Source organism: Brachionichthys hirsutus, chromosome 1 (genome assembly GCF_040956055.1).
Source record: "Brachionichthys hirsutus isolate HB-005 chromosome 1, CSIRO-AGI_Bhir_v1, whole genome shotgun sequence".
NCBI classification, from domain to species: domain Eukaryota; kingdom Metazoa; phylum Chordata; class Actinopteri; order Lophiiformes; family Brachionichthyidae; genus Brachionichthys; species Brachionichthys hirsutus.
This window is the reverse complement of record NC_090897.1, coordinates 12,161,881-12,178,029: the sequence shown is the minus strand read 5'-3', so window position 1 is coordinate 12,178,029 and position 16,149 is coordinate 12,161,881. Positions and strand designations below refer to the sequence as shown.

Below are 16,149 nucleotides of genomic sequence, written 5' to 3'. Positions count from 1 at the left end.
ATCAACAAAAGGTACTATTTTCATCAAAATGGCATGACATCATCACTAAAGTTCATTAAGGAAATACATTTCAGTTTTCTTGCTGAGGGTTAGATGAGAAAACGAATGCCATACTCCAGATTGCCTGTTAGATATTAAACCACAGCCAATGGAAGGTTAATCTGGTAGGAGGGATTATTGGAACAGGCAGAAACATCTAAACATCTCCAAAACTGTCCTGCAGCTGACATCTGGTTCTTCAAAAATATATTGACAAATCTGGACAACAGCCAGAAGAGAGATCGCAAAAGCTTTGATTTCAGATAATAGAGATTCAGACATGAAACAGGGCAGAGAGGAGGATATGACAAACAACAACGGCCGAGCTATAAACACTGGACATGTGCATCACGCCCATTCAGAACCAGAAAGTCTGGTTATTGTAAGAGAACCCAAACAAAGTCGGTTCCACTGTAAATGGACCTGCTCTTCAATATTGTCACTGTTGCTTCATATTACAAAGGAAAATCCAATAATCAACACAATAACTTTGAGGAAAAGCAGTTATAATGATACTTGGTTAGATTCCATGTGTTCAACAGCTAAATCAATGTGGTTTTTTTATTTATCCAACTCGTCAAACTCCAGGTAGTTGGTGCTTCCAAAAATGTCAACCATATTTGACATTTAGAGATGGTTGCAGGTGAATTTCATTGTCTTTACACAGAGCCAGGCTATAGCTGTGTCTGCGTGTGTTTATGCCAGCAGATGCAAGAAGCTTTTTTATTTTATTTTATTTTATTTTATTTATTTATTTCGACCATGTAAACAACAAAGAATAAAATTATAAAACAACGCCAAATACATGCGCACACATATACATAAACATATACATAAATACATATATATACTGTAAATACATATATAAAGACATATTCACACACACACACATGTAATATTAATTAACAATAATAACTCAAATAATAAATAATAGCCATAATGCACTAACTATGCAATTTACATGAGCTTTATTGATACCTTGCTCCATTCATTAGGGAATATTTGATGCAACGACCTGTTTTTGACTAAAATACATTCAAGGTGCGCACCAGGTATTATAAACACACACAAAAATATAGGCAGTATTGTCTCCCCTGTGGTGTTTATCTCCTCCTCCTCATAGCTGAAACATCCTCACCATGAAAAATACCAATTACATTAAATGGCCACAAAAAATTATATTCTGTCTTTTGGATGAAAAACAAATGAGGAAGAAATGAATCCATGCAGCGCACAGGTGCACTCAAGGAAAATGATCCACTCTGAAGCGAAAGGGAAATCATTTTGTGGTTAAATTAGATTTTTGTGTTGTAGCAGTACATGTGAGAGGAGGAGGCCTCATGTGAGGATAAATCTGACCAAGCCCAAACAGTTATAAATGCATCAATGCATGATCAATATGAGCGAGAGAGAGAGAGATTGGAGAGACTCATTTCTGCTGCACTATTTTTTAAAGCATTTTTAGATAAATATTGGCAGCAGCTGTGCTGCAGAACACAAAGGGAAATTAACCATGGCGGCTGGAGCCAAAGACAACACGCAGTGTGAGAAAGTCTTGCTACAGTTACTGCACGGAGCCCAGAGAGAGAGACGATCTCAATCTAAGGTATTAGAAAGTGCCTTGGGATACATGAAACTCCTAGGCAAGGAAGTGAGCTAGTGAAAGAATATCTGGATTGCAACCAATGGAAAATAAGCTTCTAACCGGGTGAATATTAAAGCAAGACACAAATGACAAAGTACAAGTTTTGTTTCCGTCCAGTGGAGTGAAACTGAAATGAATCCCTCCTACGGTAATGAACAGCGACTAAAGGATGGGATGAGATGCAGATGGGGACAGTGGAGGGTGGTTTGAGGTGTAAATGCCCCCCTGAGGAGAGGTGACCCTGCGCTGCTGGGTATCAGTTTCTCCTACGTTTCAGTGACGAGAAGCAGGACTCGCAGCTTTGAGTGAAACGATCCTGCAGGATGTTCAGCTCTGACGTCACCGTTGTCACACTGTCATGAGATGTGTGTGTGTTGTGTATCCATAAATGTGTTTTAGGTGGTGTTATCTCTGCCTTGTTATCCAAATTGTCCACTGCATGTCAGGGCGTTGTGTCTGAAGGACATTCCAACAGCGTTACGCATGCCGGTCAGTTTGTGAGTGCCAGCATGTGGAAACAGTTGGAGGGTAATTCCTGCAGCTTTGTATGCAAATCTGAGAAAGGTCAGTTGAGTAATCTCAGTGTGGATTCAGAGACTTGAAATTTATAATATGATGTCTACATTCCAAAGTTGTGTACATTTCGAAGTTTACTGTTGGATTATTTTGTTTAGTGTTTACTGTCAGTAAAATATGAAAGTAAAAAGGAAACAACACATCTCTCAGAAATTCCAGCTAATGGAAAAGGAAGAATATGCAGCAGAAATTAATATGCAGCTCAGAATTGCCGTTAAAGAGGAAGGTCAACATTTTAGAAAATGTACATTTTTATGTCTGTGCAGTCATATATGAAGACACTTCCATCATCTTTTACACTCTCGAATCAACAGGAAGTAAAATACATAAAGTTTTAGTTTAGGTAGTTTGGGAACATAAATGGAATATTCAGATTTAAGTGTTCTTTTTCATGACTCACTAAATGAGAATGAACTTTTTATACTTGCAGAGAAGCCAGGTCCTTTTCTTGTTGCACCACAGAGCTGGACCCAGCAGGGATGTTGCCTGAATCATACTCAGTGTCACTTAGCAAGTTTCAGGTAAAAACAAAATATTTAATTATTTTAACCCCCCCCCCCCCGCATGTGTGTGTGTGTGCAAAGATAGATAGATAGATAGATAGATAGATAGATAGATAGATAGGCAAGGGATGCTAAATTATAGGAGCCATAGCGCTACACACAGGATCTTTCAGACCAGTCATTCTTATGGATTTACTGGGAGACCCAGAGGCATGTTGTTGACGATGTCATCGGTTTCTTGGTGTCAAAACCGGCGAGACACCCCCCAACAAACCCCAAACCACTTTACACCCCGCTTTGTACTCATCACACTCAGGTCACGTATGATTCTATCTCACTGAGTTATGGCCCCAAAATGACCAGGAAGTGGCCGTCCTAGTGTCAGAGCAATTTACACCAACCGCCATACCAAATATGATCAGCAAATAAATTATGATGCATTATTATTATTATTATTATTAGGTGAAATTCAGATTTTCCACATAAAAAATACAGGAGAGACTGAAAAGTCTTGAAAATAAATTAGGTGATAAGATGTGATGTTCAAATATCTTTAGCATCTAAACCCTCCAGGGTGATAGGTTAGCTTTCCCTATAGCAGCCATATGATAAATCCCCCTTACAGTACATATACGATGAAAAATATTTGAACTTTTTCAAGGGTGATTTACATTAGCTAGCTACCATACAACATTAAAACATATGTGCATATTTATCACATATTATAATCTATTTACTATTACTTAATTAAAAGGTCTGAGCGCTTGTTCCATCACATAACAGGGAGGTACTGATGGAAGCAGATCTCTGAAGCCTGTCATGAAGGGCTGAACATTTAAATTGCATGCACAGGGTCATGGCCAGCCAGGAAAGGGAGTTTATGATCCGGGTAAGATGCAGAAACTTCTGAAATTGAAGATGGACCGAACGCTAATATTTTGTTGCAGTGGTTGGAGTTTCCCAGAGCATGCATCAGGTGGCTGTCCTAGAGAGATTTGCAGCAGCCAAAGCAGAATTTATCAATGTTAGAAGTAAAGAAGGTTTGCAAAGAAACTGATAAGAAAGCTAAAAAAAAAATGATGGCGCAAAAATGCAGGTCTCATTCCCGGTGCTGGTTGCCTAAAAGCAGAAAAAAAAGACTCTTGGCAACCCGTTCAGGAGTAAACGTGGTCTTGTCAGAAGTGATGGAGAGGCCTTGCAAAGGGCAGGACTTTCCAGGGGAAGAAAAATGATATTGTTGAGACTAAGTTTGAGGTGGTGGGAAGACATCCAGTTTGAGATGTCAGCAGGGCTGAGATGCAGGCCTCAACCTGAGTGTCAGAGAATAGAAAATACAAGGTGGAGGAGGTAATGAGATTATCTATCTATCTATCTATCTATCTATCTATCTTTGCACACACACACCTGAAACCTGAAACTTGCTAAGTGACACTGATTATGATTCAGGCAACAACTACCCCCAGCAAAACTATAAACTCCGATGAGCTCAGTAAATCTGGGTTGTTGCCATGGTGAGGAGAAGAAGAGCCGCTGAGATCAATGCAATGCAGTTCAGAGATCTGCTGGAGTAACGGTGATAGCTTGACTGTCTGTTTGCTGGGTGCGGCTGCAGGCATACATCAGTGTGTGTGAAAACTATCACTGCGCTGGACAAAATTCCTCAAAACGTCCCGTATGGGCAGAGCCAATATAAATAGCACATCATTTCAGACTAAATGAGGGTAATAAAAGGGTGTTTGTGTTGGTATTTCATGAATTTAAGCCGAACCATTTTTTTATGAGACTATCAAACACAAGTTAGTCTTATTTCTAAATGCTAAATCCAAACCATGTCACTTCATGGCGAGGGCTACATTGAGGTTTTTGGTAAAATGAGGGGATAGTTATTCAAGGTTTTCCAGTCGCAGCAATAATGATTCAAAGATCAACTTAATGATTCTCAGCTTTTGAAGAATCCCTTTCCATTAGCACATTTTTCAATTCGGGATGCAAACATTCACACATCTTCTGTCTCATGAAGATTAATAACTAAAGACATAATAGATTATCAGAAAGCAAAAACCCATCTGTATAAACAATTATTAGTCATTATTATGAAATACAAATAATAAAGAGCAGCAAAAACACTTTAAAAAGTTATATTATATAATATATTATATTGTAAGTTAGATTGTACATTATCATTAAGAAACCCTTTAGTTACAACCTATTAACACTTTAAAGCCTGCCTTGCTTGAAAGCAGATCGTAATAATATTTAATATTTATTAATTATAGGTTCTCTACCAACTATTGTTTTAGGAGATCTGTCCCCTTCAAAGCGTTCCTTCCTTGACGGTAATATTATTGCTCAGAGCTTAACTTGTTCATTTCTGCACTCAAGCTTCTGTATCGCGAGAGCAGAGGAAGAAAAGAAAAACGTTTCTGGGAAAGTTGATCAGAGCAGGGATGAGGAAAGAGAGAGAGAGAGAGAGAGAGTCATTGTGAGTTGCCATTCGCATCCTCTGGAATTCATCAGCTCGCTCAACTTATCAGCGCAAAGTCACCGCCGCAACTTTGATGCGCACGAGCCAAACTCCGAGTGACGATGCGCGTCTATTTATAGCCGCCGAGCCGAAGGTTTGCGCGACTTTTCGTTTTGTCGCGCAGTTTGCGTCTAAACGTTTAATCAGCAATACCTGCAAGTAAAAGTGAAGCGGTCCTCTGTCGGGTCTGAGGCGAATCTCCTGTCCGGGAGACGAGGTAAAGCGACTCACTCACTCACTCACTCACTCACTCACTCACTCACTCACTCACTCACTCGCTCACTCACTCACTCACTCACTCACTCACCCACTCACTCACTCACTCACTCACTCACTCACTCACTCACTCACTCACCCACTCACTCACTCACTCACTCACTCACTCACTCACTCGCTCACTCGCTCACCCACTCACTGAGATATTTTCCAATTTGTTTATTTCCTCACAACTATTTCTCAAAGCGCAGAGTTGTTGTTGTTGTTTTTTTTTGCTTTATTACGCAGCATCTCTTGCGCATTCCGCCGCGTCTTTCAATGATGTCTCATTTTTGATTATTGATGATTCTTTTTTCATTGTTTTGCAGCTTTGCCTCGAGACTGCAGAGGTCCACGGGGCAGGGGAAACTGGCTCAGGAGACGTTTCTTCTCCCGCTCATTGGTTTTGCGCACTTGAGATTGGATATGCCGGACAGTAAATGGAGAGGACGGCTGCTGCAGTTGGCCGCGGCGCTGGTGGCCTTCCTGTCGCTCAGCGCCGAGCTTGGCGGCTCGGTGGAGGTGCTGGAGACCGGAGACAGCGAGCTGATGACCAAACCGACCGACTCCAGAACCAACAGGGCCAAGAGGAGGGGCGGGACGGACGTGCTCAGAGGGTAACGTGACTCTGATCATCCTCATTAGGTCCAATTTGAGAACAACGTCTTTACTTTGAGCTCTGCGCGCCATTGTCCAACTTTTAATTTAAATGAGCGCCTGTGTCTGCGTGTCTGATTTTTATTTGGGTCGGAGCAGGTGTCTGCTGAACCTGTGTGTGTGTGTGTGTGAGTGTGCGCGCGCGCGCTGCGTGCGTGCGTGCTTGCGTGCGCGTTTAATAAGGCAGACTGGGAGCCATGGCCGACAATGTCTGTGATAAGTTGGGAGAAAAGTTTAGTAATTAAATTCTGGCAAGAATTCACATTCCTGCTGACTGCAATAATAAATTACTTCCAAACAAAGGAGGCCATTGGTCGTGTGTGGCTGTGTGTGAGAGAGAGAGAGAGAGAGGGGGGGGGGGGGGGGGGGGGGGCTGACAGCCTAATCCTCTTTGCAGCCAAAAACACCACACCCCAGTTGTGGGGATAAATCACATCTCCAGCTGTACACAGTGGGCCACTGCTGGAGAGGTTGTGTGCATGAGAGACAGAGAGAGAGAGAGAGAGAGAGAGAGAGAGGGGGGGGGGGGGGGGGGATGAACGACAAGAAAAACAATAAGAAAAGATAGAGAGTGAGTTTATACGTTGTCATGCTGATGTTTGCTGCGGCAGGGACGCCTGACAGCAAATGTCCAAAGGCAGCATCAGCAGTCATTCAGTACAATGTATGGAACAAGGAAGGAGCAGAAGCTGCACCCAAATAATTTCATATCCAACTATTCAGGAATAAAAAAAAAAGGAAAAGAAAAGTGACAATTCCTCTTTAATGGAACTGCTCTCTGCTCATGACCCCCATGATGAAGGCTGGTAAGCTGGCGTTGCTTTGTGGTAATGAAGTGAAGTGAAAATGCTTGGGAACCTCAGGTATAACAATAACAACTACAGCGCAGACCTCTGCCGAGCAGCTCGTTCCCCTCATAATCAGATTTACACCGTCCACATGGTGATCTGGATCATCATCAAAAAGTTATAAATTGTTCTTGGTATCTTTATACAGCAACCATGAAAAGTAAAAGTGAATCAGACTACGGTACATTTGTATTTTTGTATCTGTAAATGAGGTTAAAATTTCATATTTTTCACTGACTCCATTCTGGATCCGATTCGGATGACATTCGGTGTTAAGATCGAGCCCCCCCCCCACCCTACATGACTGTGTCAAATTCCATAAACATTGGTCAATAAGCAGCCGAGATATTGAGGAAAACATTTTGAAGCTCCATTGACTGCAATGTTAAGGAACATTTTAAAGTGATCCAGAATCCAGGATCTCTTCTGGATTGTCACCAAAACGTAGTCATCTCTTCCTGGCAACATTCCCAACATTTGCTGAAGATTTCATCAAGATCCGATATGAACATTGTGAAGAGTTATCTTGCTAACGGAAGGACAGATAGACAAACGCCGGTGATTACGTATCCTCCGCCTCATCTCGGCAGAGCTAGAAATATGCTACAAAGTATTTTGGGATGGCCTCTGTGTTTTTAAGTCTTGTAAATGCCCCTGGAATATCGCTTGTCATGGACGAGACATTGACTTAATTTAAATGCTTTTCCTGGATAGCTCAGACAGGTTGTAAATGGAGGTCAAGAAATAGTTATTTTTCCTACGGTACGTGAATCAGTCACCACTGAGCGTCCGTCAGTCAAGAATAATCAAAAACCTAAGAACCAACAGTGCTGCATGTCGCCAAAATCATACAGCCAAAAGGCAAATCTGGGATTATAATCTGTGTAGCCATGTTGGACCTGCTTTGAACTGTGTGAATGGATTATTGACCTTGTGCTTCCTCTGCAGACCCAACGTTTGTGGCTCCAGGAACAACGCCTACTGCTGCCCAGGCTGGAAGACACTGACTGGGGGAAACCAGTGCATTGTTCGTGAGTAGCCCCTCCATTGTTCCACCAGTCGGTAAATCCATGTCAGACGGAGCTCTGAGCTCTTCTTCACCAGGAACAGAAGTAGATTTCAGAGTCCGGTGCCCTGCTGTTCTTATTGGAGCAATCCAGAGGGTATATTATATAGTACGGTACCATCTGTGTGAAAAGTGATCTCACTTTGTATTGATTCTGATTCTGATCAATCCAACACTTGAACAATACATTATTAGTTCTTTTGCTGCACTTGGGCCTTTTAAATAGACAATTAATCTGAGTGCATGCCCTTTCTTTATCTACGTAGCTTGTTTTGTATGTTGCTCATGAAATTAATAGGCAATAGTCAACAATAGTCTGTAGTATTCAGGCAATCAATGAGATTTAACTGCAAACACTATGGTTCAGGTCATTCTGGTTTGGAGCAGGTAAACATTAAGCTTCAATAATTTTTTAGATTTTTGTGAGTTCAGCCAGGAATAATAACCAAAAGGAAATTATTATAATATCGGAAAACGATACAAACATTTTCTAATACATAATATTATAACAAATTAGATAATGGTTTCTAGTTGGATATGTAAATATATATTTTACGGGACTAAATGTTGCCATTTACTCATCAATTCAATGAGAATCCCCAACACATTTTGTTCACCACATAATGTCGTGATGAACCAATAACAATCATGTTAAAGAGGATTTTGGTTTATTTGCTCTGGTTTTCTGCCACTGATTCACTTTTCTGGATTTGTACCCTTCTTTTTTAGTATTTCCTTCCCACCTTTCCCTCTTCTCTATCCGCCTTCCCCCCCATCGCTCCCCCTCGCAGCAGACAGGAACATCCGAGAGGCTCTAGAGTTGTGCGATTGCCGGCTGGTTGGTGGGCTGGCCGAATGCCTGTCGCGGCTCTAATGACATTGCTTAGCAGTGGGGTTCAGGGAGTAGGGGTCAGCGGCTGGACTCTACCTGATGGGAGCGAGGGGCAGGGCACCATGCCAACAGTCTGTGGGAAAATAAAATCAACTGAAAACACACTTTTTCATGGCAGCAAAATGAAAGAAATTGAATAGCGGGAAGCTATTGCCAAACGGACTTTTATAAATTCACCAGGATGAAATAGAAAAGAAACATTTGGCGATATTGGGATCATTGTCTGTATGAGATTTAAAATATTATCGAAGGGAGTTCAGTTTTAGGTTTCGATCATGACCTAAGTTGAATTTCTAACCTGAAATTGAAAACCTGCACTGGACAGGCTGAGACATAACAGGAATCCTGGCACCGTGAAGCGAGTATCGGACTGTTGTTCTAACTTGCACCTGACAGAGAGCGTTTTTATGTTGTTTGACCGAGTGTCATTTCCCTCTTTGCAGCAATCTGCCGGAGTTCATGCGGAGATGGTTTCTGCTCCAGACCCAACATGTGCACGTGTCCCAGCGGCCAGATCGCCCCTTCCTGTGGCTCCAAGTCAGGTCGTTAAGAAGCGCCTTCCCTCAAAGGAGTTCATCCACAAGGAATGAACTCACTGTAATCAGCTTGATCAAGTATTGGAAGGACAAACCGATTCAATTTTTTGGGGGGGGGGACATTTTTAAGTGGATAACTGAAAAGCGGAATTCTAGTTATGCTGCTGTTTTTGATGAAACATTCTCAGTATGTAATTATTACAGATTTTTTGAGTTCGGAACACACTGTGCTGTTTGTCTCTGCACCATGAGTAATGAGCCATTCAACAAATCCACATATGTTGCAGTCAGGTTATTGCAAACAGTGTTTAATCCCATGGGTTGCAGTTTATGTGTGTGTGAGTGTGTGTGTAGGTGTGTGTGTGTTTGCGTGAGTCAGCTGGGTGTCATTTCGACCATGCTGCTGTCTTCATCTCTTCTTTTTTGCACACTATAATGTTTAGAAGTTGTACCTGAGTAAACATGCATGAGTGCAAATCTTGATTAGCAGTGTGTGGTTGTGTATTCTGAACTGAACTGTGTGTGTGTGTGTGTTGTTCTCCCCACAGTCCAGAACTGTAATATTCGGTGTATGAATGGCGGATCATGTGCAGAGGACAACTGTCAGTGTCAGAAAGGCTACGTGGGAAACCATTGTGGTCAACGTAAGGAAGTCCCACTCAGCATCATTGCAATATTTTAATATTACGCGTTTCTCTTTTGAAGATGGAGTTGCATAAAACGGATGCTTTTCATTCTCAGGTGCTAGTGAGGCTCTAGACTTGTCATTTGTCAGTGCTCATTTTGATTTTGACAATAGACACTTTGTGAAGTGTTTAGGTGCAGGCAAGGTTGTTTTCCTTTTACCACGCTGCTGATGCTGACGAAAGAAAATAGAGTTTTACGAAATGCATATCTGAATCTGATCTTGAATTAAGGCAACTAATGATTTGAAAAGTTCCTGATTTTTCTGCTAACATGATCCTGAAGAAATCAGATATTTACCACTTGAAGAGAAAATAATTGAGTCGAGTTATTTCTCACTGGTATTTAGTCACAGCACAAATGATGGTAAAAACTATAGACATGCGATCCAAGTTGTGTAAACTAGAAATATCCTTTGAGATGTAACTACAGCACTGTTTTATTCATTCATGATATCATTGTTTGATTGCCCTCTGTTCTCTTCTGCAGCTGTTTGTGAGAACGGCTGTCTCAATGGAGGACGGTGCGTGGCGCCCAACAGATGTGTGTGTACCTATGGCTTCACCGGAGCTCAGTGTGAGCGAGGTAATGAGCGCCGCTCTGCTGCAGCCCGCCATGTTTGGCTTGCTCTTCTTACATCACTACTCACTGCTTAGAAATCCACATTTGCTAATTACTCACTTGAATGGTGGTTGTTTTCTGACTAGGGATGAATCTTGCTGAGTCATGCTTTGCCTCCAGGAATATGGTTTTGTTGTGGAACACACTGAGCTCAGAAATGACCGTTATTTTCCACATCTGTTCTCGAACGATGCTCGCCGGACTGCAGTGCCTTTTTTTTTTTTTTTTAATGTGCGCTGTTTGTTAACCAAAGACCTCCCAGCCTCCTGCGGTTGCTCTTTGGCACATGGGGCTCCAAAGTATACAAGCACAAGCAAATTGAGATGAGCCTGGCCAGTGTTTTGGGAGTGACACATGCACATATACGAGCCCCCACGTATGTTTTGGATAGCTGCTGGGGGCCTATGCCACGGTTGACCTGTCGAAGTGAAAGAGATGACCTTGTAAGGCTAATATTTGGATTGGCAGTGAGCTCCTAATTAGTTGCATCCCTTTTACCAAAGTCATGCTTCAGTCCTGTCAGCCGGCTCGAGCGGAAGATTTTGTCCATTGGTTTACTGAAGAGTTTTCTCCAACCCAGAAACTTTTAGAGCACTATCTGGTAGCCGGTTTTGCCCATGCCAAGGCCTTATCTACTGACACACACCTCGACATGTTTCCACTTGGCTTGGCTGCAGGGTTATAGGGAGGCTCACGAGGAATACAACTTAAGCACTATTTTTCAGCACGATATCTCCCTGCAGTGCTGGAATGGGATAAAATAATTCTGGCTGGAAATCAAACATCAGCCCAGTTACAACACTTACAACAGAACACGTAAGACATATATGTGTTTCAAAGTTTATTAAAAATATCTAATTAGAAATGACCAAACATCTTTGATTTCAGGAGATAGCATTGCTGTGATTGGGGAATTAATACTGTAAGTATATTTATTCGCTTTTGGAATTGAACTTTGTGATAGAGCTGAGTGAGTGGAGATTAAACAGATGGTTGTATTCGCATGTTTTTACCACACACTTCCATCCATCCATCCATCCTTGCACTTGTCTGGTGACGGGTCTTGCTATAGCAGTGCTCTAATCAGGGGACTCCAGATGTAGCCTCTGCCTAGCAACATTTTCCAGTTCCTCCTGGGGGAATCCCAAGGCGTTCCCAGGCTTTATGAGATATGTAATCCCTCCAGCGAGTCCTGGATATACCCCGAGGCCTCCTCCCTTCCAAAGGGAGGTTTCCAGCAAGCTTCCCAACCAGATCCCTGTACCGCCTCATCTTGTATATATTTTTTTTATTAGAGTTAGTTGTGATTTAAACTGTGGTCCTGTTTTTTCTTTACTATTTGTCTCACTTTCATGCATGCATGCTCCACAATGTGCCTGTGTATGCAACCAATAGCAATTAGAGACAGACATTATACCATCAGAAAAGGGCTGATTGTCCACACTTTTGAAGACCTATAACTGCTCTCTATCTGTGTGTGTTTATTTCTTTTTTCTTGCCTATCAAATATATTTTTAACAACACCCTTGGCCAATCATGAGTTCACCTGTTGCTCCTCATGCCCAGACGCGGTCTTCTAGATTTCCGCTTTACAGGAGATGCAATGAATCCCACACACACTTTTTGCTGTTGATGTTTCTTGTGATGGTTTCTGGTGAAGAAATGACTTGAGAACTGGCAGGCAGACAAATTAAATCGGATTTTAATGATTTGCTATGAAAGGAGACGAGCATGCAAACAGCCAGCTAATAATGTTTGCTAATGAATTGCGGTTTCTTTTCTGCTCTTGTGAAAGCATGTTTCTGTGTGTCAAACTGACATTGGCTTGTTGTGTTTCTGTGTTGGTGTGTCTCTAGCAAACCCTTGTAAAGTGACTTCATTAATTTATCTTAACAGCATGTATTGTGCTGAATGTGTGTCATTGTGTGCTCACTATTTAGAAAGCCTATTTTGTCATTGCATAGTAGATATACAACGCGAGTAGGAGCGCTTCCTTCAAATCCAAGACATAAATATTCCTATTACAATTGTTAGTATAATGTTGACGTGCTGAATATTTTTTTCATAGTTTCTACTGTATTATTGACAAATATTTAGTTAACAATTATTATTAATATTATTATTATTATGATGATGATGATTATTATTATTATTATTAGTATTTAATTATGAATCAAAGCAGTTGTAAACACGGTAATCAATAGCACAATCAATACATTTGTATAGATGTAGATTTATCCATTTTTTTTAGTTCCGCTTGCATATTTATTGAACACACAGTCAAAGTAAGCCAATGGAAATTGCGCCATTTTGTGCAAGTTACTTTCAGTGGAATTTCCTTGGCTCGGATCCGTCCCTTCGCACACAAACGCAAGCACATGCATGAAGTACAGATATATACATATATATATATATATATACACACACAACCATTTGCAAATGCATAACACACACTGTTGCTCATGCGATTTACAGAGCCGTAACTCATTATAGCTTGATCTTATCACTTTAGCGAGTACTAGGGGTTTTCCACAATCACATGATGTGATCAGGAGAGAAGTAGCTGCACGCTGAATGTGAAAAATAACTTCTGGCTCTGAATGGACACTTTGCTGCAGTAGAGCTACGTGGCTTTGAGCTGTGCGTTGCGAGTGACTGGTGATTCCCTGACTGGTGGGCTCACCGCTCGGCACAGCTGACTGCAGTGAGAGCACAGCCTGGTTTATCAATGTGTTCTTTGTTGGTTACGAATGTGATTTAAACTGGAATGCGAGATTGGTGAGATCCAGCTACACTGCTTCTAATTGCAAGCAGGGCTCTGTGCTCCTGCTGCACAGTCAGTTAGCTACCGAGTCATACAGCACAGCCAAGCATTCGGCATGACGCCACTGGGGTGCCAAAAACTGTCCTGAAAAATGTCAAATCGTGACCTACAGGGGTCAGCCAGTCAGCAGGGGGGCTCCGGTGTTTGATTGTAGCCCAATGCAAACCTCAGGAGATGGCCAGGCATGAGTGTGTGTGTTTGAGTTCATGCAGAACTTGTTGGCCCAGAGAAAATGGAGAAATATGCTTGTGGGCTAGTTTGGAAGACACCACCTATTTTGTCATCGCATAGTAGATATACAAACATGCATAAACCTACACGATTGCATGGACACGACACAGGGATATGTTAAAGCCTTTAAGGATGTTGTGAACACCATCTGCAAGTGGTAGATTGAGGAAGGGTGAATTTGGAAATTATTGAGTGTGCATGTGTGTGTACAAACATTTTGGAGTTAATCCAGGAAACTCTTTTGACCCACTTCCTGGCAGGCTTCCCTTCGGTTCACACCATTGAAATGTCCAAATGTAACCTGTGCAAAATTGTGACATATTGCTTTCTAACCAATGTCAAAACAAAGTTACCCTCTCATGTCTGGAGATGCATGTTCACCAAAGGAGCTTCAATTTGCAAACCATGCTTCCAAAAGTAGAGCAGTAAAGCAAAAACACAAATGACATTTTTGTAGGTTTTGAGATCATCTCTGGCTAGACTGCAGATGAGGGCTTGGGATATTGCCTTTGAGATTTTGTGTGTGTGTGATTGGGTGAACATGTGCAATTGCTCCCAGATGTACAGGACATGGGTGGATCGCCCAGCTGTATGCAGTTCTCAGAGAGACATTAAGATGATCGATGAAATGACACCACTTTCACCCGACAGCTGTCAGCCTCTCCCTGTTTACATCGGCTGACTTTTTAAGTGCAACGCTTGCGTTTGCTTTATTTCAGCCTCAGGCCTTCGTGTTTTTAGCACTTTCTTCTCTTCCACTAACAGCAGTAATAACCAGGTGTCATGTCAGATGGATTATGTGCAGACCGTAATAATGCGTTACAAATCTTAATATAAGAAAGAATGAAAAAAGAGCAAAAACGAAGAACTCAACTGGACTTGTTGAATGAAAAAAAGCCAGTGATTTTTTAGCTTATGCAGGTGCCGGGCAAGAAAATTGTTCCATCGCTTGTGTATTAATTAGTTTCCGTATGCATTATTCCATTAATGTTGCTATTAAGGTAAGCTATAATTACAGATTAGTTATAAAGCACGCATGGCAACTGACCGGGTTTGTTCTCTAAAAGCGTAATGTTGTTGAAAGTGGTGGTGGAAGAATTATTCACATCCATTAGGCTAGTTAAAAAAACAACAACAATGTTCAAATAGTCCATTGTAAACAGAAATCCAGCGAGAGTTGCACTTTGGCAAATATAAGCCTGAGAATTCGTAGAATTAATTATACAACTCAAAGTCATTATTTACAGTGTGAGAATGCAGTAATCTTTGGCAATTCCCCATAGTAGAAATGATTAGGTCATCTCCCCATTAGAAGAGACAGTGTGTATTCATACATGAGGCACAATTCGTTATTTAAATATCTCGACACACTAACAGGAATGGATTTAACACATCACATAACACATAAATCACAAAGACAATCCAGCATCTTAAAAAAATTGATTTTTTAAGGAAACAACAATGTTCAAATAGTCCATTGTAAACAGAAATCCATTGGGGGACTAAATCAAAGAGAAGAGTTTATTCGGGGTGACTGGTGGGATCGGAAAAATGTTGTCTAGCAGTTTGAGTGTACGTGCAAGTATCATATGAATAGCAGGAAAATTTATTATTTAGAGACCAGGCATTTGTTGGACTGGAATCCGTTTCCACTGTTGGCGATAACAAGTTCGAAGGCCCATCCTGGCAATGTGATTTTTCAGCTTTCAGCAGATATATGTGAATCAACCATCATTCTGTACATTGAGGATCAAATATTCAACTGCAGACAAAAAAAAGATAAAAAAACAACAACATATTTTTTAGTTTGGGGGACTTTAAGTAAATGTACTTAGTTACTTTCCAGCTTTGATTCGAAGAGTAAAAGACAAAGAATCAAAAGCATTCTGTCTCCTGTAGAGCTGAGCAGGAGTGAGTGAGAAAGAGACAGAGAGATGACCCAGTTCTGTTTCACACAGCGCCGGTGCCAGAGACTGTGAAGGCTGTTGTGCACGTGACGGTTCTGCGCTGAGCCCCGGTCTACATGGGAAACGCACAATGTCTTGCTTGTTTTGAACGACTGCACTGTTGGACCTGGTCTCTCTCTTTCCTCTGTCTGTTGTCTGCCGTGAAATGTGGAAATGATTTTTTGCCGTTGGATGCCGGCCAGATTCTTTGGGGATGGATGAGTTTTACCCTCTGTACTTCTTTGCATCCCTATCTCTATTTCACCTTCTTCTAGTCCTTCATCTGATAAGGATATCTGACT

General features: G+C 41.5%; 1 protein-coding gene across 1 annotated transcript in view; it reads left to right on the top strand.

Moving 5' to 3' along the window:
• Positions 1 to 5,968: 5,968 nt before the first annotated feature.
• Positions 5,969 to 16,149, top strand: part of fbn1 (fibrillin 1) — a 53,923-nt gene continuing 43,742 nt past the window's right edge. Inside the window, exons 1-5 of the mRNA XM_068740160.1 lie at positions 5,969 to 6,159; positions 7,996 to 8,078; positions 9,449 to 9,547; positions 10,090 to 10,185; positions 10,715 to 10,810. Coding sequence (XP_068596261.1) covers positions 5,969 to 6,159; positions 7,996 to 8,078; positions 9,449 to 9,547; positions 10,090 to 10,185; positions 10,715 to 10,810 — 565 coding nt within the window. The remainder of the gene's footprint in view (positions 6,160 to 7,995; positions 8,079 to 9,448; positions 9,548 to 10,089; positions 10,186 to 10,714; positions 10,811 to 16,149) is intronic.